The 27,217-nt window shown below is 39.3% G+C and overlaps 1 protein-coding gene across 1 annotated transcript in view; it reads right to left on the bottom strand.

Moving 5' to 3' along the window:
- Positions 1-16,754: 16,754 nt before the first annotated feature.
- Positions 16,755-27,217, bottom strand: part of LOC116267465 (cullin-4) — a 41,802-nt gene continuing 31,339 nt past the window's right edge. The window contains exons 10-17 of the mRNA XM_031649195.2: positions 18,758-18,864; positions 18,594-18,654; positions 18,363-18,494; positions 18,134-18,271; positions 17,977-18,057; positions 17,824-17,904; positions 17,236-17,316; positions 16,755-17,131 (exon numbers count right to left, since the gene is read on the bottom strand). Of these exons, the coding sequence (XP_031505055.1) occupies positions 17,018-17,131; positions 17,236-17,316; positions 17,824-17,904; positions 17,977-18,057; positions 18,134-18,271; positions 18,363-18,494; positions 18,594-18,654; positions 18,758-18,864 (795 nt within the window). The 3' untranslated portion in view covers positions 16,755-17,017. The remainder of the gene's footprint in view (positions 17,132-17,235; positions 17,317-17,823; positions 17,905-17,976; positions 18,058-18,133; positions 18,272-18,362; positions 18,495-18,593; positions 18,655-18,757; positions 18,865-27,217) is intronic.

The following is a 27,217-nucleotide window of genomic DNA, read 5'->3' as shown; positions in this document are numbered from 1 at the left end:
GAATGGATGGATCCATACTGTTCTGGGCCACCACGGGGGTTGTCTCTCAGCTGTAGGCCGCCCGCGGTGTGCACGTGCCTGTGTTTTCACCTACATGAACTGTCAATTCACTGATATTAATGAAAATGAAATGTATGTGAATGAAATGTACGTGATTAATGTGCATGTGATTGCAGTGCTTATGAATGCAAGTGGCATCTTTAAACATGTCTTGCATGTGATCTGAAATTGTGTGACTGTAGCCATTGAGTGGCCTTTGCATGTCGTGCCCCGACACGACATGAGGATAGATTGTTTTGATGATGGCTCGTATAATTGAGCCCTACCTAAGAGGGTTTGAACTTTTCCTGGCTTGTTGTCATACTGCGAAGGCTAAGCCTTCTGTTGTTTAATTTTTTTCAGGTTTTGGTGGACCAGGGGCAGTAGGTTGAGCAGATGGCTTCACTCACGTCCTACTGGGGAGGTTTTGGGTCAATTGAAGTGCTGGTGCGTCTTGTTTTGGTTTTATTAATGCCTTGTTTTTGTTAGGCATCAATGTTGTGATTTTGAGCATTTTTGTCATATGTACAGATGAACTGAAATCCTTATATAATGGAAAGCTTGCCCATTGTTTTGCATTGTCGGGTTCATCTCTTTTGAAATTGTTGTGTCATCGCACTCCATTACTTTATGTTAGAAAAAAATAAAAATAAATATACTTGTGGTTAAGGGTAAAAAAGTTGGGATGTATCAGTTTTGGTATCAGAGCCATGACAAACCCCACTATGGATGTGAGTTAAAGCCTATCTGTGAAGCCGTGTTGCCCATATACACATTTATTTGATTAGATTGTTATTGTAGTTTTGATTTTTTCAAGTATAAGTACGTATTGGGATCTATGTTTTGAACTTCGTGCTAATGCACGTTGTGATTTAATTGGTGAGAATAGTCATAGACTGGGTTTGAGAATAAGGTTCTTGTTTGTACAGATGGAATATCATCGTAAGGGTAAGAAGCGAGCTGGGCCGTCTACAGAGACACAAAGAGAGCCAAGTCCGGCCCATTCTGATGCGCATACCACACGTGATGACAGTATGTCAGAGCACCAGTATGCCCAACTAGGTGGGGGTGCTCAAACCCCACCAAGGCAGACTCCACCAGTAGATCAACAGACCATTTTGCTGACCACATTGCAAACACTGACCTCCCTTGTACAGTCAATGGTCAGTAACCAGAGGAGTAATGCATCTCCTTCAGGAGACACCACTCTGCCACTTCAGGAGAAGGCATCAGCGGTGTCGTTTCAACAGTTCATGGCGATGCAGCCGCCTATCTTTACAGGAGGGTGCAGTCACGATAAGGCAAAGCAATAGATTGAGGAAGTTGAATGCATCTTTGTGCTTCTGAAGATGCCAGAGGAAGACAAAGTGAACTACGACACTTACCTGTTGAAAGGTGATGCCATGGACTGGTGGCAATAAACTCATGAGATCCGGTATGCGGGCCAACTGTTAATCTCCTGGAAACAGTTTAGAGATTCCTTCTTCAACACTTACTTTCCAGTGCATGCTAGGGACAAAAAATTCCAAGAGTTTCTTGATCAGCAGCAAAATCAAATGAGCTTGGAGGAATATATTACAAGATATTGACACATGGATGTGTATTGTCCACACCTCTACACTACAGATGGGGCCAGAGCAGGCAAGTTTGTGTGCGGTCTGCAGGATGGACTGCGAAGCAAAGTTTTGACGAGCAGACCTCGTGACTTGGACGAGACGGTCACCATGGTAAGATGCATAGAAGAAGACTAGGCAAGGACACAGAAGGATCACCACAAGAAGGCAGGCCAGCACTCACACAGCGGGCGAACACAGGTCAAGCGCCAACACTTTGCAGGTAGGGCAAGGCCTTATGAGAGGTGAGATGACTGAACTTTCAAACGGAACCAGCCAACCCGCAGTGAGGCCACACAGGGGTCAGTGGCCACTCCGACTTCACAAAGGTGCCCTACTTGTTCAGATGTCCACCCCGGGAAGCCGTACTATCGGAGATCGGAGCTTGCTTACACTATGGAGGGATGGGGCACTTCATCAAGGATTGTCCCTTAAAGAAAGAAAGAGAGTTGAAGAAGCCTGAGGCCGCTCCTTCTAGCGCACGACAGACAACCGGACATGTCTATGCTACTACTGTGGAGGAGCTTCAAGCACACGACCTTGTTGAAGGTACTTTACTTGTTGGTTGTCATATTGCTAGAGTGTTGTTTGATGCAGGGGTGACTTATTCATTTATATCTAGTCGATTTGCTACTTCATTAGAAGTGTCGGCTAAGAAGATGCCATATGTTTTAAAAGTTGTTAGCCCTATGCATGCTCAAGAGTCGTGTCGCGAGTATCTACCTGATGTGGACATGGAGATCCATCAACGTCACTTACCTGCACAGTTGGTGATCATGAGTCTCAGCAAATTTGATGTGATTTTGAGCATGGATTGGTTATATACGCATTATGCTAATATAGATTGCAGGAAGAAGAAGATACAATTGTTGACTGATGAGATGCAACCAATGAAATTCTATGCTCGTAAAGCTAGTCGAACTGACAAGATAATGGTGTCTGCATTGAAAGCTAAAAGGTTGATAGAAAATGGAAGTATTACTTTCTTGGTCAATGTGTTGACCAATGAGACTGAATTGGTGAGGTTGCAGGAGGTTGCCGTTGTGAGTTAGTACCCCGATGTATTCCCTGAGGAATTGTCAAGTTTGCCTTCAATACGAGAAGTGGAATTCAAGATAGAGTTGTCACCTGGGATAGCTCCTATTTCTAAGGCACCCTACCGTATGGCACCGACAGAGTTGGAAGAATTGAAGAAGCAACTGTAGGAGCTCTTAGACAAGGGCTTCATCCGACCTAGTGTGTCACCTTGGGGAGCACCGGTGTTGTTTGTTAAGAAGAATGATGGAACAATGCACTTGTGTATAAATTACCGCATGTTGAATCAAGTCACTATCAAGAATAAGTATCCGCTTCCAAGAATTGAAGACTTGTTTAATCAACTCAAGAATGCTAGGGTATTCTCCAAGATTGATATGATGACATGGTATCGTCAACTCTTGATACGGGAGGAAGATGTTGCTAAGACTGCTTTTCGAACTAGATATGGGCACTATGAATTCAGGGTCATGCCTTTTGGATTGACCAATGCTCCCGCAATGTTTATGGACCTCATAAATCGGGTTTTTCAATACTACCTAGATCGATTTGTTATTGTTTTTGTTGATGATATCTTGGTGTACTCAGAGAGTGAGACTGAGCATGGAGACCACTTGAGAATTGTATTGGGTCTTTTGCACAAGCATAAATTGTATGTCAAATACTCAAAATGTGAATTTTGGCTAGAGAATGCGAACTTTCTGGGCCATATAATCTCAAAGGGTGGAGTTTCCGTAAATCTGGCTAAGGTATCAGCTGTACAGAACTAGAGGACGCCTTGCAGTGTAACTGAGGTTAGAAGCTTTTTGGGTTTGGCAGGATACTATCGCAGGTTCATACAAGACTTTTCGAAAATAGCTACGCCCATGACTAAGCTATTAAGAAAAGGAGTGAAGTTTGTTTGGAATGAAGAGTGTGAGGAGTTTTCAAACTCTGAAGGACAAGCTTACTACTGCCCCTATTTTGACGCTTCCATCAGGTCATTCTGGTTTTGTACTGTACACAGATGCATCAGAAATCAGTTATGGTTGTGTATTGATGTAACATGGCCATGTGGTGGCTTATGCATCAAGTCAGTTGAAGGCACATGAGAAACACTATCCCACTCATGATTTGGAGTTGGGAGCAGTCGTGTTTGCATTGAAGATTTGGAGACATTATCTCTATGGGGCAACATTTGAGGTGTTTATAGATCACAAGTCTTTGAAGTACATATTTTCTCAAACAGATCTAAATCTGAGACAAAGGAGATGGATTGAATACTTAAAGGATTATGATTTCGTGATATCATATCATCCAGGCAAGGCGAATGTGGTGGTTGTTGCTTTGAGCAGACATGCTAAGGCAACAATGTGCAGTATGTTGACTCCTTCTTGGACATTGTTGCAAGATGTGATAGCGTGGCAGTCTTACCTTTGTGACGAGAACAAAACAACAATGAGTGCCGTGATACGGCATCCTCTGATGGAAGAGCTCAAATTGAAGCAAAAAGAAGATCCAGATTTTGCTAAGAACATGGAAGAAAGCAAGAAGGCAAATTCTTCGTGGTATCAAGATGAAAATGGTTCATTGTGGTTTCAACATAGATTGTGGGTCCCTAGAGATGAAGGAGTGAAGCGACAGTTGCTTGATGAAGCCCACAAATCTAAGTTTTCTATACACCCTGACAGTGCAAAGATGTTTCAGGATATGATAAGAACTTTTTGGTGGCCTGGAATGAAGCGTGAAATTGCAGAATATGTAGCAAAGTGCTTAGTTTGCCAGCGGGTCAAAGCAGAGCATCAATGACCAGGAGGCTTGTTGCAAAGAATTGATATTTCAGTGTGGAAATGGGAAGACATTACGATGGATTTTGTGGTTGGTTTGCCTCACACCAGGGGACAACATGATGCCATATGGGTGATTGTAGACCGAGTTATGAAGTCCGCTCATTTTCTGCCAATAAGAATCAGTCAGTCTTTGGAAAGTCTCACAGAGTTATATATTGGCGAGATAGTGAGATTGCATGGAGTGCCAAAGTCTATCATCGCGGATCGAGATTCACGTTTTACCTCTAGGTTTTTGGGGTAATTGCAAAGGGCTTTGAGTACCAAGCTTAAGCTGAGCACAACGTTCCACCCCCAAACTAATGGGCAATCAGAGAGGACCATTCAGACCTTAGAGGACATGTTGCGTGCATGTGTCTTAGAGTGGAAAGGAGAGAGAGACAAACATGTGAAACTGACATAATTTGCATATAATAATAGTTACCACTCTAGTATTGGTATGACACCTTTTGAGGCTTTGTATGGAAGACCGTGCAGATCGCTAGCTTGTTGGACCGAATTGGGTGATGGCAAGATCGAAAACCCTTTAGTATTGCAACACTACACCAACCAAGTACAATTGATAAGAAAAAAGTTGTTGACTGCACAGAGTAGACAGATAAGCTATGCCGACATTCAATATTCCCACACGCTCCCTGCTTGAGCTTTCTCTTCCCATTTTTCTATCTGTTTTTCCCCTTTTCCCCAACTGAGCACTCGTCTTCACTAATTTTATCACTGTTGATCAGATTTCAGCTTGGGGGACGTGTTCTTCCCTTCATAACAGCGATTGAGTGGTGTTGGTGGTGGCGACTTGGCACGATTTTTGCCGTTTGGGGATCGATTGAACGCTTGAGGTGGCTGCCGAAAGGATTGCAGCAGTCTAGACTGTTGATATGGGGTGAGCAAGGCGTAATTGAGCCTATATTTTTGTATATTTTCCTTTGGAACACATATAATTATTGTTTAAGCATGCTAAAAGGTAGAAGTGATGATTTGGGATGCATGTTAGCGACTTTGCTTTTGGGAGAAAGTGTAGGATTATGTTGGAGAAGCGTTGATTCATGTCTATAATGATCATTGAACATGATGGGTCAATTTTTGAAGCAATAGAGAAGCATGGTGGAACTTGTGATGTTGTGGGAAAGATTTAGAATCATCTTTATGAGCATGTGGCTCATGCTTTTGCGAGCGGGTGTATCTTGGAGTTATTGGGGAAAGTATACGTAGTTGGATGTGACTTTGGGGCTGACGCCTAGACTACAGAAAGCAAATGAGAATTGAGTTGTGATGGACTGAGCGAAGCATTGAGTTTTGATGTCCGGTGGCAACGTCTAGAAGTTGGGAGGAGGCCTATTAGAGGGCTTGTAGGTCGACACTACCCGTCGACACCCTCTTGAGGCGATGACATGTGCCTCAATGATTTTGTTTTATCTTGGTTTGGATTGATAAGCTAACTAGTAGAGATCTTACCTTTTTTCTTATGTTTGCAGGTACACCGGGCACGTCCCGTCGACATTGAGCAACCAAATTCATAGCTCGAGGCATTTTGAAGAGTTTTTGGGACGCGTATCAGGTCTGGCAACATTCCAGGCAAATCCCTACCTGGGGCAAATGTATGAATGTGTGTTCCGAGGATTGTGGGATCGTAGGATTGTGATGTGATTGATTGATTGTTTTGTGAATGAATGAGTGTATACATGCAAATGGTTTGATATCGGATATGATGTGTTTTGAAAAGCTATTAGAAGTCTGTTTTGAAATATCACGCATTTACATGTGCATGCTAGAATTGATAATTGTTTTGGACAGATGAGGTGGGGTATCGAGTCGAGTGTCTCCTCAACTCCAATTGTGCATTAGAAAGCATCCTAGAATGATAACTGCATAGGACAGCTACGAGCCCATCACAGATCGAGACTACTCTCTGTGGTTTGGCTAAGTTTTTCAAAGATGTGATTATTGTGATAATGAATGTGAATGTTGTGTTTGTTAAATACACATTCCCCCAGGCAATGATGCAAATGATTGAACAGAGGGTAGTTGTACCCATATTGTTATGACGACTAGCCAAAACTGTTGTTGTTATGTGTAGCCCTCGTGCGGAGGCAATTGGAGGTGTGGGTTCACTTGTGAAGTGAACCCACCTCATGAGCTAGCCAGTTATTTGTGTTTGTGCAAGTATAATTATAAGAATGAAAGAATAAGAGATGAGAGGCCAGTGGGATGTGGCTATGTGTTTGGGAGTTGTCTCGTTTTCGCCACTGGTCTCGCCTGTTCGGAGCGCAGGCGGTGCAAGGCCCTAAGGTACTGTTTTGTGATGTGCTTGGAGAGTTGGGCTCCCGCCTTCCCAACCTGGGTGTCCTAGGGATGGCTGACTATTTCTCCGTGGAATTCACACATCTATGGATGAGTATTCTACTGCTGCAGCGGATGGATGGATCCATACTTTTTTGGGCCACCACAGGGGTTGTCTCTCGGCTGTAGGCTGCCCGCGGTGTGCACGTGCCTGTGTTTGCACCTACATGAACTGTCAATTCACTTATATTAATGAAAATGAAATGTATGTGAATGAAATGTACGTGATTAATGTGCATGTGATTGTTGTGCTTATGAATGCAAGTGGCATGTTTAAACATGTCTTGCATGTGATATGAAATTGTGTGACTGTGATCATTGAGTGGCATTTGCATGTCGTGCTCCGACATGACATGAGGATAGATTGTTTTGATGATGGCTCGTATAATTGAGCCCTACCTAAGATGGTTTGGACTTTTCCTGACTTGTTGTCATACTGCGAAGGCTAGGCCTTCTGTTGTTTCATTTTTTTCAGGTTTTGGTGGACCAGAGGCAGCAAGTGGAGCAAATGGCTTCACTCACGTCCTACGGGAGAGGTTTTTGGTCAATTGTAGTGTCGGTGCATCTTGTTTTGGTTTTATTGATGCCTTGTTTTTATTAGGCATCAATGTTGTGATTTTGGGCATTTTTGTCGTATTTACAGATGAACTGAAATCCTTATATAATGGAAAACTTGCCCATTGTTTTGCATTGTCGGGCTCATCTCTTTTGAAATTGTTGTGTCGTCGCACTCCATTACTTTATGTTAGAAAAAAAATAAATAAATATACTTGTGGTTAAGGGTGAAAAAGGTTGGGGTGTGACAGTGAGGCGGATGATCCATTGGCTTTGCAGTCTAAGACTTACTCTAGCCTTTGTGTTGGTGATAGAAAGCAGCACCTCCCTTCAGTTGAGGGCTTAGGTAAAGCAAAGCACCCAAAGACACATCTTCAATCTCCTCTCATGAGTTGGGCCGCCATGGTTGGTAACATCGTTCAACAGGAACTCCCCAATTTGGGGGACCTAGAGATATGGGAGGAGAATGGGTGCATGTTTCTCTTCATCCCAGATGAAGTGTATGAGGAGATGACCAAGTCGTTTAGATTTGCTGCCATCGGCACTTTTTATGGAGGAGGTTCCAAAGCAAATACGGAATATAGTTTCCTTTTCAAGAACTTGAGACACCAGTGGAGAGAAGTTTGCAACCCGCATTTCTCTGTTCTGGGCAAAGGATTATACCTCATCAGGGTGGACTTTGAAGTTGAACTACAAGCAGTCCTGTATAGGAACTCTTGGCACATTGGTGCTAAAACATTTGTTGCCAAGTCATTGGTGTCCTGGCATGGAGATGAAAGTCACCCTTCCTCTCAAGCTGATTTGCAGGAACATGTGGCTACCAAACTAGAGAAACCCAACCTCATGGCGGCCTGGATTGCTGGAGAGGAACAAAGTAGAGGAGCTAGCTCCTGGTGTTGGCTCAGGGAATATTCTCTCCTCTCCCTCCATCAAGAAGCATGTGAAAAAGTCCTCCTCCTATAGGAAGGACCTTGACTCCCAGAGGACCCTCACCTTTAAGGCACCCCCCTTATGGCCAATTGACCCAAGCGACACCTGGATCCCGCTCACAGATATATCTATTCCCCCCCCCCCCCCCCACCTCTGGTGAAAGGCAAACAGGTGCACAACAACATTTTGTCTACTCTCTCCAACCAGGACCTCATTATGGAAGTCGATCCTGGCGATTTGAGTGTCCATAGCAAGTCAGTCCTTTCTCTTGAGAAGGAGGAAACAGAGTCTCCCTTGGCTGATTCATATCTGCCTTGCTGATTGAAGGTACTACTCTGCCGCCCCCTCTTCTTATGAAAATCTTGAATTGGAATATTAGAGAGCTGGTCGAAAAGGAAGCCCAACGTGCGGTTTATAACTCCTTACAGGAGAAAAATCCTGACATAGTGCATTTACTAGACTCCATGCTTTCTAGTCATCACATTGCTACTTTCGTTAATAGATATGACAAGTATAATTTTGTATCCAACCACAACCAGGTGGATGGTCGGGCTCGTGTAACTGCAGGATGGAATCTCATAACCATCCAAGTTGCAGACATTATTCTTTGTAGGGATTGGATCACTCTAATTGCCTAGGAGCATAATGGTTCCCCAACTTTTGCTAGCTTTGGGGTTTACCTCCACCCCAACTGACCTGCCCATCATGCTGCTCTTCGTACCCTTAGCAAATCCCTCAGAACTTTGGTCATCCCTACTACTATGCTTGGGGACTTTCATGCAGTTAGAGATAGCAATGACAAAAGTGATCGAGCCCGAAATTCCTCTTCTTGCAATGATTTTAATCAGTTCTTAGCAGACAACAACCTCAGCATTGTTGAGGACGCCAATGGCATTTCACTTGGAGCAATAATAGAAAAAAAAACGGCTATGACCTTGTGCAAATTGGATTGGGTCATGGTTAATGTCGCTTGGGTGCTTGAAGTTGGGGATCGGAACAGTCTTCAAATCTTAACACAGTGTGCTTCGGACCATGGTGCCCTGGTCCTCAATATGTTAAAACCTCTTGTAGGAAACCTAGAAGAGGCTAGTTTAAGCTTCTTAAGAATTTGAGTTTGAGAGGTGAATGTGAAGAAGTCATTAAAGAAGGTTGGATCTATCAAACCTCAGGGTGCACCTAAATCCATGTTTTGGGAAACTTGAGGTTACTCGCAACACACTTTCAGTTTGGAATCGTTTGCATTATGACAATATCTTTGCAAAGATTGATTCCCTTCAAAAAGAGCCAGACATTGTTCAAGCTAGAATGGATGGCGGGGACTTATCCCTATCTGACCTCAAGTATTGCATCAGACTTGAGTTGCAAGCTACATTAGAAGAAGAACAGCTGCTCTAGGCCTAAAAAGCCAGAATTAATTGGTTGAGAAATGGTGACAGAAACACTAAATTTTATCAATAGGTTGCACCCGAGAGGACATCTAGGCAATCATTATCTGCTATATCTTTGGGGGACCTTACTGTTGAGGCTCAGGACTAGATCATTGAAGAATGTACCAAATTCTTTCAAGTGCTAATCCGTGAGGATGCTGCCACTAGCTCTATGTTTGCTCATTTAAGCCCTAGTCCCATTGTATCTAGGGAAGAAAATCTTGAGCTCCTAGCTCCTATCTCGTATTCGAAAATCAAACATGCGGTCTTTAGTTCTAAAGCTAATAGTGCACCATGACCTGACGGCTTCTTGGCTTTTTTTTCTAATGCTATTGGCACATTGTTGGTGACGATATCACCAGGGCGGTTAGTTCTTCTTTGAAACAGGATGCCTAGTCAAGAAGATAAACAGGTCCATTCTAGTGCTTATCCCTAAGCATCAAGGCACTTGCTTGCCACATGACCTTACGTTGATTGCACTATGTAACTCTCTTTATAAATTCATCACCAAAGTCATTTGCTTCTGTATTAGACTTATTCTAGCTAGAATTATTGTGGATTCTCAGGGAGTCTTCACCAAAGGTAGAGAATTACAGGATCAGGTTGTCATGTTTCATGAGGTTGTAAATTCCATGTTTGTCCACTACGCCCCATCAGTGTGCTGCCAATTGGATTTATCGAAGGCCTATGATCGAGTGAACTAGAATATTTTTTATAAATTCCCTTCTTTCGCTGGGCTTTCATAATACATGGATCGCACGCAGTACACATGCGTCTCTATAGCTTCAATTGCGATCTTAGTCAATGGTGTTGTGGATCAATACTTTGATAGCTCTCGTGGCCTCAAACAAGGTGATCCAATGTCACCCTTCCTTTTCATTGTTATCATGGAGTGTCTTCATAGGCATATTCTACACATTGTGGACATGAATAAGCTTTGTGGGCCAACTCACCCAAGGATTGGGAAAGCGCCCATGGAATTGCTCTTTGCTGATGACATAATATTCTTCCTCGTTGAGTTTCTTTAAGAAATCAAAAGTATTATGGGGGATTTCGAGATCAAAGCTGGTATGAGAGTTAATGATGCTAAATAGAGAATGGTAACTTTCAATGCCCATGAAGAGTTGAGCAACTTGGTTTGTGGCCTCCGCAGGCTGGCCCTTTGCCTCCCTTCCTCTTAACTACCTAGGGCTCTCCCTCTTTGTGGGAAAACTTAGTCTTCACCTGCCAACCCCTCGTCCTTAAAGTTCAAAGGAAACTGGTGGCATGGAAGGCCTCACTACTCGGGGGGTGTGGGCCTGAGAAGCATTACAGACCTCAATAGAGCCTACTTAGGAAATCTTGTTTTGCAAGTTGGTCATACAACATCTTCTTGGGCATCCCTTGTCTCGAAAAAATATCTCATGAATCACAGTCCCTAGACATGCATTTTGTTGTTCAAAGTCACTTCCCCTGGGTTCTATATTTTAGAGGCCATGCGTTCATTTTCTGTTGCAGTTTTAAAGATTGTCATTCAACATGATTTTGATGCCAAATGTTGGGCTATGAATGTTCTACCCCTTCTAAACTCTGCCTTTTTCAATCTCAAGACTCATGGCAATGGAAGGGTTTAGATTGGGATAACGTATCTTGGTAGCTTATTTGAGAGGACGTCAGGATCAAAGGAAACTCTTTCTATTGGAAAAAGGCTATTTGGGAAGTTGTTGTTCCCCCAAGGACCCAGTGGTATGCCTACATCGTGAGCGATGGAAAGTTGAGCACTATGGACAACCTCCAACATAGATGCCTTCTTGCCTATTTGATGAGGAGTCTATTAATCATCTCTTTCTTGGTCACTACTGGCCTTTGGCAGCTCATCCTCACTAAATTCCACAAACTATATGGGACATTGAGGTCATTCCCGCAAGGTATCCACTGGTGGATTGCCTCCTTTTTCAAGAGGGGATGGTTGAGCAAGTGCTAGCGAATAACCTTTTCGGTAGCGATCTGGAAAATTTGGGCATGGAGAAACTCAATAGTCTTTGAAGATCGTCTCGTTTGCCCACAACAGAATATTGACAAAATTTGGAAGAAGTGTTGCTTGATTTACCAATCTTTCAATTGGCCACCAGATTAGAGAATGGAAATTTCTCTTTGGGTGAAAACAAACTTCCTTCCTGGTCTAAATCTCCTCAAAACAAATTATGAGTTTCTAATCCACATAGCTACATTAAAATTGGATGACTTTGTTAAAGTTAGAGCACTGATCTCTACCAGAAGGCAGATTCGACAAAAGGAAGCACTTCCAGGTTTCCTTTTCATGTTCACTTTCCATCCTCTATTCCATGAAACTACTAGTTTGGAACAGCTACTGTCCATGATGCAGATTGAGGGGCAGAGTGTGCAAATTCTTTGTAACAATAGCAGTGAATTAAAGCTATGTGGCAAATGATTCGTGGTCAAATGATTCGTGGTCAAACTCAACTTCAATCGGTTTTCTACAACATGCACAGGTTGAAGTCGTATCTCAATTTTTGTTGTCGTAATCCTTCTAGAGAGTTGGGTATCATTTTGTCTTACTCCTTGAAATCCAATGTTATCTTTATTGGGACCCCTCCTCCTATGGATGGAATTTGAACTTGTCGCGTAGTTCTTTACCATAAGTGACGCTTTTATGTTCTTTCCAATGTATATTCCTTCCACTGTTTTGTATCTTTTGTTCATAGCTCTACAATAATCTGGTTGGGGGCCTTTCCTCGGTAGGATTGCATTGGAAAAGCAACTTTTTAACAGTTACTGTCAGTTTCTAATCTATATTTTCTTTTGGCTGCTGCTCTGTCCCTTATCACAGGAACTCCCTTTTCTACTATCACTATGATAGTTCCATTGGCTTTTGGTAAGTGTTCATACAGAGGAAGGGATGTTTGGTAACATGAGCTTGCAACATTAATGCACAACTTGGAATAAGTTGCAACGGGTAAATCAGACCGTATTTATGCTTAGACAAAAAAAAACAGGAAAATTACTCACACAAAAGAATAGAATACAAAACACGTGCACATTGATTTAGATGTAAAACGAGAGCAAGGTGGATGTGGACAAACATTAGCACTCACACCATCTGTAAATCCCAGGAGATGCTTGGAAGTTTTTGGCTGCCGTTCAGGTTTCAGGCCAGTCGCCCAATTTTTCTCTAAAGAAACCTAAACAATCGTTCCTTTGGTGTTGGGTGGTGTAGGGAAGACATTTTTGAACAAGAAATGAGAGAGACAGGCAGACAACCAATAATCTCCACTAGCGTACATGAAACCACCAATAGAGAGAATTTTTTTTTAAAAGCAAAGGGGAATGGGCGGGAAGCTTCTTTATCTCCATTTTTTAATTTTTTTAATATATGGTTGATTTCTTAGTACTTTTCAAACTTTATTTTTCATAATCAAAATACATTTCAAATTAGGTGTGCTTGTGCCCATTTCCAATTTAGTACAAAAAATTATATATATATATATATATATGCATTTCAACAAATCAAGATTTTTGAGCAATATTGACTATAAATTGCTTTATATTTTGAACTTTTAGATTTTCATGTTTTCTTTTTATGAACAAACATTTATCACTTAATTTTCCCCTGATTGGTTGAGATGTTTTGACTGTTAGTTTATCAATTTTCTCAATAAGTTCTTTATGCTCATAATTTGTCTTATTTGATTTCTATGTCTTCAAGTCGTTTAAGGACACGTTATATTATTTTCACATACATTCTTTGATAAATTATTATCTTTTTAAATACTTGTCTCAAACAACTAGTATATTGAACATTGATTAGTCTATTGAACAACTAGTACATTTGACTTTCATTCTTTTTTCATATTAACTATGCATATTGAACATTGATTAATTTATTTTTAAATTATAACATATTTTTATTGAGTAAACTATTATTTCATGATGATCACTTATTGAGAATTATTAAATCAGGTGACCCATATTATTTCTCATTTTAAAAAATATTATTTAATGATTTTTTCTCATTTCATTGAGTTAATTGAAATAATTTGTGTTACATCCATAAAAAGAGCGTTCAATGATATATGAGATAATTTATTAGTCTTTTTAACTTTATTGCAATAGGTGTTTTACATAAAATTGTATATTTAATTCAATGATATATCAAATAACTTATTAAATCAAAAATTTGTTGTTCTCCTTCTAGTTAAAGGTTTTTGTTTTCAAACTTGTGAATTATGTGTTATATATCAAATACCTAAGATTTTTTGGATAAATTATATGATTTTACAAAAATAATTTACATGACTGATTAAATAAGTAATTGATAATTTGATAAATAAAACTATTTTATGAGTTGAGAAGATTTTTCATATTAAATATATTTATTTCAGATTATGCATAGTGAGGATGCTTTCAACTTAAAATGAATATCATAATGCATTTAAGATTATCTATTTATAATAAAACATACTTTCTTTTAAGTTGGTTTTAAAAATATATATATTTTTTGCTATCTACTTTTTTTTTTTGAATTTTCGTAGGAAACATTGATTAACATATCACATTTACAAGGTCAAATTGCACAAACATAATTATACTAATTAAAGTACATTGTTTAGTACTTTTGTTCAAGAAGTAACTTGTTTAGTTTCTGTCAAATTCTGACTTTATGTACTTCGAAAAATTGAAATTAACCTGCTGCTGGATAACTACAAAAAACACCATAAACCATTGCTAGACTCACCATCAACCATGACTATGCGATAATTGTTGCTAATGCTTCGTTGCAAGGTATTTTTAGGGGCGATTTTTTACACAAATTTGTCATCCGACAATATTTGGCATTTGCCTGATTTCAATTCCTCGAGTTCTCTCATATGTGATGTACATGCCAATAATTTTTTTTTTTTGAAAACTGCCATTTTTAAAATATATAATATAGCTATTCTTGGAACCAATTTGACATAACGGTCCATTAAAAAATTTATGGCTTTAAAAGTGTCTTTTTCATATTTTAAAAATGCTCATTTTGTTGAATTTCTTAATTGAAGTTTTCTTTATTATTTTCAATTTAATAAATAAGTTATTTAAGATATTTTGCTTAGTTGATGTCTTAACTATAATAGTTTGCTTGATTACACAAAAACATTTAATTCATACAATATTTATTAATTAGTATTTTATGATATGGTTTTAAAAATTTTAAGTTAAATGGTGTATATAGTAACTATAGGGCTATTATTATATGCAACTCCATGGAGGTCATTAGCTCTTAGTCATATTATACCTTCATATAAGATTTATATTCTTCATGTGTCATGATATTAAGTTAATGCGTTTGACTAGAACTTTTGCTCAAACATCCAACTGATTCGGATATTAGGCTACAAGATTCGGATATCAGCTCTCATGGTTCGGATTCTAATATGAAGTTACAATTGAGATTCAAATATCAACTCACGGTTCAGATTCAGATATCAGGTTATAGTTTAGATTCAGATATACTTGTTAAGATAGTTAGTATCTGATCGGATATTTATTTAAAACCGAATCTGAATCCGATCATATGTTATTTCTTAAATTTGAATCCGATCTGATTTTCTTAATTGGATGTTAAATTACTTACCATATCTGATTTTTTAAAAGCAACTTGGATGGACATGTGATCTGAATCCAATCCATTGACATCCCTATTTTCATCCCTGCCTGGAGCTGTTATAGGAATAACATAGGTTGGCCCAACCCAGTCTTCTCGCACTAGGGTTGGCTCCTAGTTCTCCCTTTAACACCAATGGTATTTGGGAACCCAACTGTCTTCAACCACAAAAGTCAATAAATTTCTATTGAAGTCTTCATGTCACCTTGCACCCTCCACAAGTGTCTAAAAGTATGCCACTTCTAGCGGTTGGACGCTTCAAGGGGACAAAAGTAGAAAGGGTGAAAGAGTCTTCTCATAACCCAAAAAAAAAAAAAAGGATTTGCTGAAATAGAAGTGGCATGTGCAAAAATCAACCTAAGCTAATCTTGGAACACACTTTTTGTTCAGAAATAAGTCAATGGCGTTCTAAATCCTCATTTTTCATGTCACATCGTTGCCCGAACTTATAAACACTTATAGATTGCTTTCTTCCGATTTGTTGGCATCAACACGTTCTGTTTCACTTCAGTCTTACTGGTGGCATGTTGACCATGCATACGGAGAACAATCTTTTAATACTCTCTTCTGATTTGCTGGCATCAACACCTTCTGGTTCACTTCAATCCTCCAGATGGCATATTGACCATGCATAATGAGAAGTCTTCTAGCTTACATGACACTTTTGCCAACGAATGTTACACTTTTTAACTAGGACGACCGCAGTACTCTCTTTCTGATCAATGAAGCAAGACACAGAACATGCAGCATCCTGTCATCCGAGTTGGCAAATTGAACACCAACAAGTTTGTTCTTAAACCTTCCGGCATGCAGCTGGTGCATCATCTCAAACGAAGCATTTAATTATCTAAAAAATCTTTAGTCTAAACTGCCTTTCAACTTCAATAATCAAATCCTAACAAAGAGTCGTGTGAAAATTAAGGGGCTTGAAACTGAAACACGTTTAGTACAGTGCACTAGGTTATATTTGTTCTATGACTTGCCTATGGTGATTACTTGGACAAAAAATTTTGAACATAATAATAGATTTTGCCACCTTTGTCAATCACAATAAAAACCAGGCTGGAGACTTGAAAGCATAAAGCCCTCCGATGTGCCTCTCCAATATTAGGTATTGTGACTTCAGGTTAAACAACGTCCACGGAAATGACGGAATGAAATACTGCATAAGAGTGAGAGACCCGCCTGCCCACGTATTTTGTTTAATCTTTAACATTCACTACCTTCAATTTTTGGTCGTTACCCATTTTACCAAGTGCTCTTTCATGCCTCGCAAACTTCTTCAACCCTACCCACTGTCACACATCCGCTCATTTTTTACAGCGCAATCATGTGACAAAAGAACTGCATATAAAAAGATGAAATTATATGGGCAGCGGAATCTCTTTTTCGCGAGAAGACCATTGCTGTCGCCTACTTACTGAACAAGGAACAAAAAACAAGGAGAAGAAATATTTTACAGTGTCATCGCAGCTTAGCTTGCTACTATACATGACGAGACTCCATAATTCAAGTATCATTAGCACTGCAACCTAGTAATGTGAAACAAGATCTAGATATATTCCGTGAGGTGTCATTTACAAACATTTGGTGGCCACCAAAAATGTATTAAGCCAGGTAGTTATATATCTGAGGATTGTTCTTGTCGCGCTCTAAGTACTCCCGATCAATAAGACTTTCAATTCTTTTCTTCAAGTCAGCCGGTTTCACTGGGAACTTGAGCTGCCAGCCAATGATATACGGCATTATTAACTCATAATTACAGAGGACTGTTCCCTTCAGAGCCTCTTTATAACAGAAATGGAGCTGTAGATAGATTGCATTACCTGTTGGAAGAGCTCAGTAATCAAGAGTGTGTGGCTCAGTACTTTCCTGGTTTTCATTATCCGCACGATGGCAGCATCAACCTGATCAAGCTCATCAATGCAACCAATTAACTAACTAGCAGCAAAAGCAGCACAAAATAAAGATTAAGCAGACCCTGCAGAACTCATCATATCGCGTAGTTTCACATAGATATTCCATGAGTTCCTGCCATGGTCATAATATGCTCCCAGCAAGGTTTTTCCATCAATATATTCTTTTTCTGAACAGTGGTTTTTCTCAGGAAAATAATGGGATCTCAAAAAAAAAAATAATTAAAGTTCATAAACAACAAACAGAAAAATTATGAGATATGGATTTTCAATTTCTCCCAGAAAAAATATGAGATATGAGTTTCTCTGCAATAACACCATTAGTTTCAATTTTTTCCTTCTTGGTGATACTTTGTAAATAGTGACATATTTTGCTGATATTCTTGGTTGCTTTCAAGGCAAATATTTTGGAAAACTTCAAAAGTCTCGAAGATATCTATGACTAAGGGTTGTGAGAAGTGTAAGATGTGTCAATAAAAATGGTCACCAAAGGCGAACCTGATACTGACGATCCTGGAAAACTCTTTCTGTGGTGCTGGTGTTCTCCTCAACTGTCTCTTTCATTTGAATGGCATTCACCTACCATAAAGAAGTCTTTAGCTCATTTTCCAAATGCAAAGTCCAATCATCAGCAAATAAAGGTAAGTTTACCTTTATGCGATAAAGGGGAGCACTGAACTCTTCATTGAACACAAAGGAATCTTCATCCTCCACATCTCTTCCTCTGGGCAACTGCAAAATAAATTAAATACACCCTTAGATCCTTGCACGACAATATTTATAGCATGCTCACTGCTCAGAGATGAACCTTCTGTAGCACGCGGACTTTCCCACAGGCAAGTGATTGTAGGGTCCTTCTCAACTCTTTATCTTCAATACCAGTAGAATCCTTGACAGATTGGAAACTGAGCTTTTGAGTATTATTGAACAGCATCAACACAACAGTCTGTTAAAAATGAAAGAAGCCACAAATAAATCAAATTCATTCACAAGTAATAATAGAAAGTCCTGATGCAATTCAAACTTTGAATGCCCACCTGAAAGAGAGATACAGCCAACTCCTTTTTACCTTTAGGGAACTCTGCCTTCAGTACACAATGACCCAAAGAATTTTGCCACATTAATCGCCGACCGCTATATTTACTTAGATAGAACTCCTTGAAGATGTCCTGTGCAAGAATGGCATGAAAACAAGCAAGTTGCGACCAAAAATTCATATACTGCACTAAATCAGCAATATGCCATATTGCTTGGAAATTTGATCTGACCTGATAAACATTTAGTTCATAAGGAAGTCGAATGTCCATTGGTGGGTATGTTGGCCAGTAGCTGCCAAAACAAAAAAAAAATTGTTACAAGGAACATCAGATGCTTCACAATGAAAAAGTATTCGTGTAGTCTAAACTGTAAAAACAAATGAAATAGGACCCACCCAGTTGTCAGGACATGGACATTCAATTCTATCCCTGTGGGAAGTTTCGTTCTGGCCTGTGATGACTGCTTGAAAGAATCATTTATTTCTCTGGACAACTCAATGTCCTGATAAAAAGCAAAACATGTTAACATATCACAAACCTGCAGATGGATGCAGAAAAGTTCCTTTCAACAAAGAAATAAATAATGAGGCGTAAGAAAATGCCTTGCAGGAACACACACCAGACTTACATGCTAGTCGTAATCATTACGATAAGTTCTTAAGCAATATTTCTTCTCACAGAGAATTAAATAATGGCATAAGAAAATGTGGCTGTAGGAATACAAGCCAAACTTGTTATGCTACTCATAACTATTATGTTATGTTACCTTTGCATCTCTACAGAGTATTAGACAACCTTTAATCCGATGTGGAGGCTGGATAATATGTGGTCCCTCGCAGTAGGGGTCTAATTTATATTCTACAGTATAAAAAGACAACGTAAATCTTTTCTCCAAAAACATCTTGCCCAGTTACAAGGACAATAGTGCCAGTAGAACCAAGAGTCACCTTCTTAACAGTTCCAAAGGTTTAAAACAGGGAGGCTAAAAAGACTTGCATATGAGCCAGCAGATTTCAGGTACTACAGAACGAAAAAAGTGCCATAGGTACCCTTGCTTATTGTTCTAGGAGCCATGACGAGAAGCCCAACCACAAAAGAAAATCCTTACCACATCTTAATGAAGCAGCAACCCAGTAACATTACCACCTAAAATCATAGGAACTTCAATACTACCCTTGAAGCAAACAGTCCTGCCTTGATCTTCAGAAGCAAGAGCTGAGGTTTCGGGACATCCACTGCATTACCTCAATTGGCAGTTGTTCATGGACAATAGACAAAATAAAGATGCATTCCTACCAGATACATATTCTAAATTTGGAAATTGTGATCTTCAAAAAACAAAGTTGAGCCATGCATTCCTAACAGATGTATATTCTAAATTAAGAAAATGTGATCTTCAAAAAACAAGATTGGAGCAAATAACGATGTGATACATGCCAAAGCTCAGCAAAATCATGTTCTTGTCTCTTCTACGTAGTTAAAGGATCTAAAGCAAAGATAGCCTTTGCCTCGAGAACAGACAGCAGATTTATGGCTATGATCAGTTAAATAGAAAAGAAATGATTGCCAAAAGATGAGAAAAGCATCCAAAACCTTTCTCAAATGATTGAAAGCTACACCCACAAACCATTTGCAAGTATCCGCAGAGATCCAAGAACTCAACTTCCTTACCATACCATTAAGGCTCTCTCCAAGTCTGATGAGAAAACTGATACACACATAAAAACATACACCAACACAGCTAGCTCAGCCCCTTCATGTACATATAAAGGAGATGATTCCCCTTGCAATCTGTGCTTAGTGAGCATTTCTTAATAATATTTTGTTTATCTTTTAGTTCCTTTATGCACGTGTACAAAGCCCCAGTGTTTCTTTCATCCTGAGTTCGCTTGTGTGGGTGTAAGCATTTTTGCAGCCTATACATGCCCCTTTGGAGTGGATTTTACATTCCCTGGCTGCTTGGGCCCATATCAGAAGCAAGGGTCTCTCTGAATATGTTAAAGCTACTATATCCGACACAAACCTATACTTACTAAGTGAAAATGGAAAAATCAAAATTCTTGAAGGAGATGAAGGAAAGAAATCTCTAGAAGATTTAGTTAAAGCATGATGAAGAACAAATAAAAAATTTAAGGCAAGTGAAGCATGGGAGTATCTTGAGAGAATGCACACCTCGAGGGATATGTTCTACATGTTGACCTTTGTTAGAATATCTTGTAATAGGGAACCGGGTCCGGATATGGACCCGGTCCTATGGGCACGGGTACCGAGGCTGGCTCGGTACCCTAGGCGGGGCTCTCTATCTCTCCCTTATATAATCTCCACTTATTGTAATTGAGTCGATTAAGTGGAATAGATTTTCTCTCTCCTAGGGTTGCGGTTTTGCCCCTAGGTTAGAGCTTCTCCGTGGTTTTTCACATCTTCTTGAGGTTTTCCACGTATATCGTGTGTTTCTTCTCTGTTTCTCTCTTCCATTGCATATTTCTACAACCTTCAAAACATATCTTTAATAAGGAGGCATAAGGAAATATTTTGCACAGTTGCCATTAATTTACAATGATAGCTCCACTTGAGCCCAAGCATAATGGACAGATCATTACAATAGGTCAAAAGCAACTAAAAGAGAAGCAATATTAAATATTCTAAATGGGATTAGGCCTGAATTTGGGAAAATATGTCAAAAAGCAACTAAAGGAGGAGCAGTTAATTAAATTTTGTGAATGCGCTTATGCCCGAATTTGGGAAAATAGGTCAAGGGCAACTAAAGGAGGAGCGGTTAATTAAATTTTGTAAATGGGCTTATGCCTGAATTTCAGAAAACAAGGGTGACTTTCTACTCATCCTCCCTCTTCTGCTTCAAGTTTTTCCCACTAAACTTAGTGGAGAGGAGATTAACATGGGAATGAAGAAAACAAAAACACAATATTTTTACCATTACCAAGAGTGTAAACTGTTGTTCCATAAGTATTTTCTTTCTTCTTAAAGTCTTTGTTTATTTATTTTTATTGTGCTGCAGCTTATAGCCCTTGGATCTAAGACACATGGGTGTGAGTACGGGTATGGGTACGGGTACAAGTACAGCCAATGTTGTAAAAGGCATATTGTACCGCGTTGGTTAGGCCGATCTATACACCGTACCCTAACATATCATAAATGTATCAAAAAATTTATTTTTTTAATTCATAAAATATTAAAAAAAAGAAAATTGAGAACAATCATAAAAAACAAAAAAAAATATGACAAATGTGTTCTATATAAAAAAAACTCATTACACATAATGAACATCCATGATTCATCATTTATAGACCATAATATGTAAACAATACATTAAAATTGACTTAATAAGTATAAAGTATTTTAGATCACATCACAACATATAAAATTTCTTTGCCAAACGAGAATTGAAAATATGTTCGTGATTAATACCATGAATCCATGATTACATCAATCAATACATATTGGTCTCCCAATCAATACATATTGGTCTCCCACACACAAAGCTTCCATCAAACCGGCTCTATTCTCTCTCAAATCAATGATTTATAACTGAAATCAGCAATCTTTCTAAAAAAACCACAAAAACTCCCCCGCCCAAAGCCCTAGAAGTGTTTGAAAACAGAGGGAACAGCAAGTTGTAAAACAAAAAATGAAACAAAACTAAAAAAGAAAGAAATGCCCTAGCCCTGTATTGTAAGATACAGCGTGTATCAATCGTATCGTACAATATGTCAGCTGCATTGTAAGATACGGCTGGTACACCACCAATACACTTAAGTAGTGTATCGTACATGATTCTTTGGCCTATACGATATGGGCCTACATCGTACGATATGGATAATAGTTAGGCACCGGGTAGCCGGCCCGGTCGGGCCCGATGGTGCGGCCCGGCACGGCCCGGCCCGTCCCCCATGCACCTCCTCCTTCTCCGCCCGTCCCCATGCACCTCCTCCTTCTCCTCCTCCTCCCATCCCCCATCCTCCTCCTCCTCCTCCTCCGCCCGTCCCTCCTCCTCCTTCGCCCGTCCGGCCGTCCCCCATCCTCCGCCTCTCCTTCTTCCCCCTTCCCCACCTCCGCCTCTCCTTCTTCCCCCTTCCCCCCCTCCACCTCCTCCCCCTCTCCTTCTTCCTCCTTCCCCCCATCAGGCCGAGCCGGGCCGGGCCCGCGTTTTGGGCCTGACGGGCCGACACGGGCCGGCCCGATGCCCACCCCTAATAACAGTGGGTACATTGATTTTAGAAAATCTAGGTATAAGGGTACAATAGAGTTTACATTTAAATATAAATATATATATATATATATCTATGTACAGTACCGTACCGGTACACCGGTACGGGTACGGCTTCGGGTACGGCCTGGGTGCGGCGTTGACCGTGTCGGGTACAGTTAAAGTTGACCGAGGTCGAATCCGACCATTTTCAAACTCGATCAAAGTTGACCGAGTCCAAAATCGTCCGTTGCACATTTTAAAAAACCATTTTTTTTCCCTCTCGCACGATGCCTTTGCCCTCTTGCCTCACCCCCCTCGCCCCTCTCGTCCCTTTCACCCCTCTTACCTTTCTCATCCTCTCACCTCTCCCCACCTTGCCCCTCTAGTTCCTCGCCTTTTCGCCCCTTGGAACTCCAAAAGGACAGATTTTTTGTCTTGAAATTCTTAGTATCTACAAATTTTGGATCATGATTTAATGATTTATGAATATGCTATTTTGTTTGTAATTTTTTTGATATATATATTTATTTATATATATATGTGTGTACGGCCATACCTCCGTACCCAAATTTTTGGAAAATGATTCGTACCCGTTCCCGCACTGGTACCCGTACCTATGTGACATAGATATATATATATATATATATATATATATATATATATATATATATATATATATAATCAACAAAAGTTAAAGGAAAATATAAAATCTAGGTGGAAGGGAAATAAATAAGAAGGGAAAAAACAAAATTAAAGAAAGAATTAAGTTTGAAAGTATAAATTTTTAAGTTTTAAAATACAGCCATACCGATGTACCCATGTCGCGATACTTGCATTCTGACATGGGCACTCAGGCAGATCACACGTACCTGTGTGACTTAGCATTGGAGGCTCCAAAGGATAAATGAATATGATGGTTGATCACAAAAATATAATATATACAAGATTATGTAGACAGAATATCACAATTCTATGGATATATGGATATGCTTAGTGATATATACATATATATATATAAGCTGTCCTTTGATGTTAGCCAAGATGTAGTGAAGAATATGCAGCATGAAAGTCCCTGTTGGTGTTTTTTGTTCTTGAGATGTGTTATTCATCCTCGGAAGTATGATCACAGAGATTTGAAGTTCAAATCCTCTCGAAATGCCTTTTCTCCATCTCCCTCTTGCACCATCCTTGCGAACGTTGATCAGCTCTCTTTTGGATGTCCCAATCAATCAACCAACTAAAACTTGTGCTCATGCATAATGAAATCCACCTATTGTGCAACATTGCAGGTTTGTTGTGAGGCCACAATAATTGAAACTGTTACGTACTAAATGTGTCACAATAATTGAAACTGTTACGTACTAAATGTGTAGTCCATTCATTTAGCTCTCCGACCCTAGACATAAAAGAGCTCTATGTTCGCACAAGGTCTCTCATACCAACTCTCACACTCATGGAAGTTTAACTTTGTTTCGAATGCAGCAGATAAAGTAGCTGCTCAACTCTTTGCGGAGCTCCTAGGCTCTTAGCCTTCTTTCCATCTAACCGCAAAAGCATACAACGTAAAAGTTAAAACACTTCAATGTCATCGTCCCACAAAAAACGCATGAATTGGTGGTTAGACACTTTTAGCAATGGCTGCAACCCTTTCTTTTATTCACTCAAATCCTTTACATTTAATGATGTTCCTAAGACCCATTATAAGATAGACTTATATCCTCCTAGTGAGCTCATTTTTTTCCAGAGAAGATGCCTTGTCCCCTAGGGAGTGGTTGTAAATAGGTGGGGGGTGTGTCGTGCCTGTATTGCATGTATCGTGTGATACAAGACATCTATTGTATGACACAGGGCCACATGTCTTGTATTATACAATACGGGTAACTCTCGTTAGGAGAAGAGGGTTTTTTTCGATTTCTTCTATATAAGGTATGAAATCTCTCACTTTTACTGTAGATCATATATTTCAATTGTTTTTCGCCATGTTTACTGCATGTTTTTGTTCGTTTTTAAGATATGGTGATGTTTGATCTCACATGGCAATGGTACAAAAAGGCGACGGAGAACAATCAATTAAGAATTCAAAGCAACTATTGTAACAAAGTATTTTCAGGAGGAATTATTAGAATGAAACATAATTTTGCAGGGACACAGTGCTGTGTCCATGCACTGGAAGACAAGAAAACCCTTTGCCACCATTTGTGCATTAGCAATATATGGATACAATTAATGTGTTACAACAAAAGAAAATGCAAAAACATCCTTGGGAAGTCAAGGAAGAGGAAGAAAAGATTGAAGATGATGAATTTGATGTTATTCTAAGAACAAATGTCGATAGTTCAAGAGTTAAAGGAAAAAGAATCATGTATAAAATAATAAAGGAGGTAGATCTGGCCCATATGGGTCATCTAGCAGGAAGAAAAAGAGGTGTACTAGATACTAGGTCTGACTATGGTGGTAAAGTTTGCCAAGGGCAGGTCTATTGTTGGATCAACCAAGAGTTTTTTCCCCTTCCTATACTACCCAAGTTGTTAGCCCAACATTCGTGCTCCTATAACATTGAAAGAAATGATATAGTGCGGAAGTGGTTTTATGATGCATGTCTTCTCTTCAATGTAGTTAATTCCTTTCATTCGGAGGCCACAATAGACATGATTGCTTGTATATGCTTTGCATTTAAATGCTTTTATATCATCAGTTGAAAAGCAAATTTCTTGATGCTATAGTCAAAGAAGTAAAGAAACATTGCATCAATTGAAATTGATATAGAAGAAAACATGCTACAAGCACACGGGTACTCCTCCTTAAGAGGAGTACCCGTATGGTACGGGTACGGGTACGGCCCTAGTGTGGTCAACGTACCCAAGATCATTTTTGTCCATTTTCGGACTCGGTCAACTTTGACCAAGTCCAAAGTTGTCCAGTTTTTTAGTTGAAAATTAAAAATCCCCTTCTTTTTTCTTGTTTCCTTTTTCACTCTAAACCTTTCTTGTACATAGTTCCTCACAACTTTTCATTTAAAATGTTCCATACAATGTTTCGAAAATCCATTCCTTCTCTATAACTTGACTCTTCGATAATAGTGTGAGCCATAACCATAGTGATGTCAATATATCTTAAAAGCATGACATGTTGCTCCTTCTAATCTTGATGATGCGACGGAGAATCAAGAAAGTTGATATATTTGTATGTTAATTACTTCCATATTGTATTTTGTGAATATGTTATTCATTTTGAAATTTTTTCACACACACACACATATATATATATATTCCGCACCCAAATTTTTTGAAAATGGTCCGTACCCGCACTGGTACCCGTACCTATGTGACATAGATTATGACAGATGGATGGACTGATAGAGTGATCGTATATAGTTTATTAATAAGTATGTACCATACATTCGCTATACATGCTTGGGCATCGAGCCGGATCGGTCTCGGGCCGGCCCGACACCCGAAACCTAAGCCCAGGCCCGGCCCATCTCAGCCAGATTAAATTAAAAAATATATATTTTTAATATAAAATACTATATAAATATAATTAATCATAATAAAATATTATAATTATATATAAAAATCAATAAAATTATTATTAAAAAATATATTTTATCGGGCCGAACAGGGTTAGTGGGGTCCACCCTAGCTGGCCCAATAAGTTATCGGGCTATTCCAGTGCCTTTTTTTCAAGACCAAGTTGTTGTGACCTAATGCCTAGGCTTACTGCTATACATATTAAAATACTTTCTCTTATTTAATATAAGCAATTACAAAAAACATAAGCAGAAAAAACACACATCTCCGCTTGATCCCAGCAGCATGGACAACTTTGATGTGTTGGAATGATAGGTTGAGGACTCTGTCACACGGACTCTTCAAAAAAGCAGGCCGCACCCATATCGACACGACGCTAGTGCTGGTGCTAATACGGGTGTAGCTTCGACACGCACCCAACCGCATCTTTTTTTTGTGCATGTTCAAAATATTTTTTATTCTTTCTTATCTCTGTCCCTTTCTTTCTTTATGTACAGTAAGTAAAAAAAAGGACAGATTAAGCTAAGAAACAAGGTAAAATTATATATATTATTAATACATGCATTTATATATATATAAAATAAATATATTGTACATATACACCCTCGCCGCACGCTCGCACCCAAATTTTGTGGGATACGCCGCACTGGCACCCGCATCCGCACCTGCACTGGCACCCACATCCCGCACTCATGCGACATAGGTTGAGGAAGAACCATCCACATTATTTGGTGATGATGATCATCAATGCTTCAACATTGAAGTTGAATGAATAGAAAACATTGATGAAGGAGAGCCTCTTGGATATATCAGTGAGGATGTTCAATTTCACGAAGATGAAAATGAACACGAAGACGAAAATGGAGATGAAAATGAGAATGAAGATGATAAATATTATGAATGAGAGTCAAGGGTGACTTCATTTGTTATTTACATTCACATTGAAAAATTTCATGATCATCTTGTGATGTAACACATAACAATTTAAACTTGTTTTTTTGATGTGTTATCGACTTTATGACTTACTTATGATTATGATATAGACCATGTTATCTTGTGTTTCTCGATGCGCTAGATCACGATGTGTTATTACCAACTTATCATATCATATTAATGAC

Source organism: Nymphaea colorata, chromosome 14 (assembly GCF_008831285.2).
Source record: "Nymphaea colorata isolate Beijing-Zhang1983 chromosome 14, ASM883128v2, whole genome shotgun sequence".
Lineage (NCBI taxonomy): Eukaryota > Viridiplantae > Streptophyta > Magnoliopsida > Nymphaeales > Nymphaeaceae > Nymphaea > Nymphaea colorata.
Note: the sequence above shows the minus strand (reverse complement) of the source record. Positions and strands in the feature narration are given on the sequence as shown.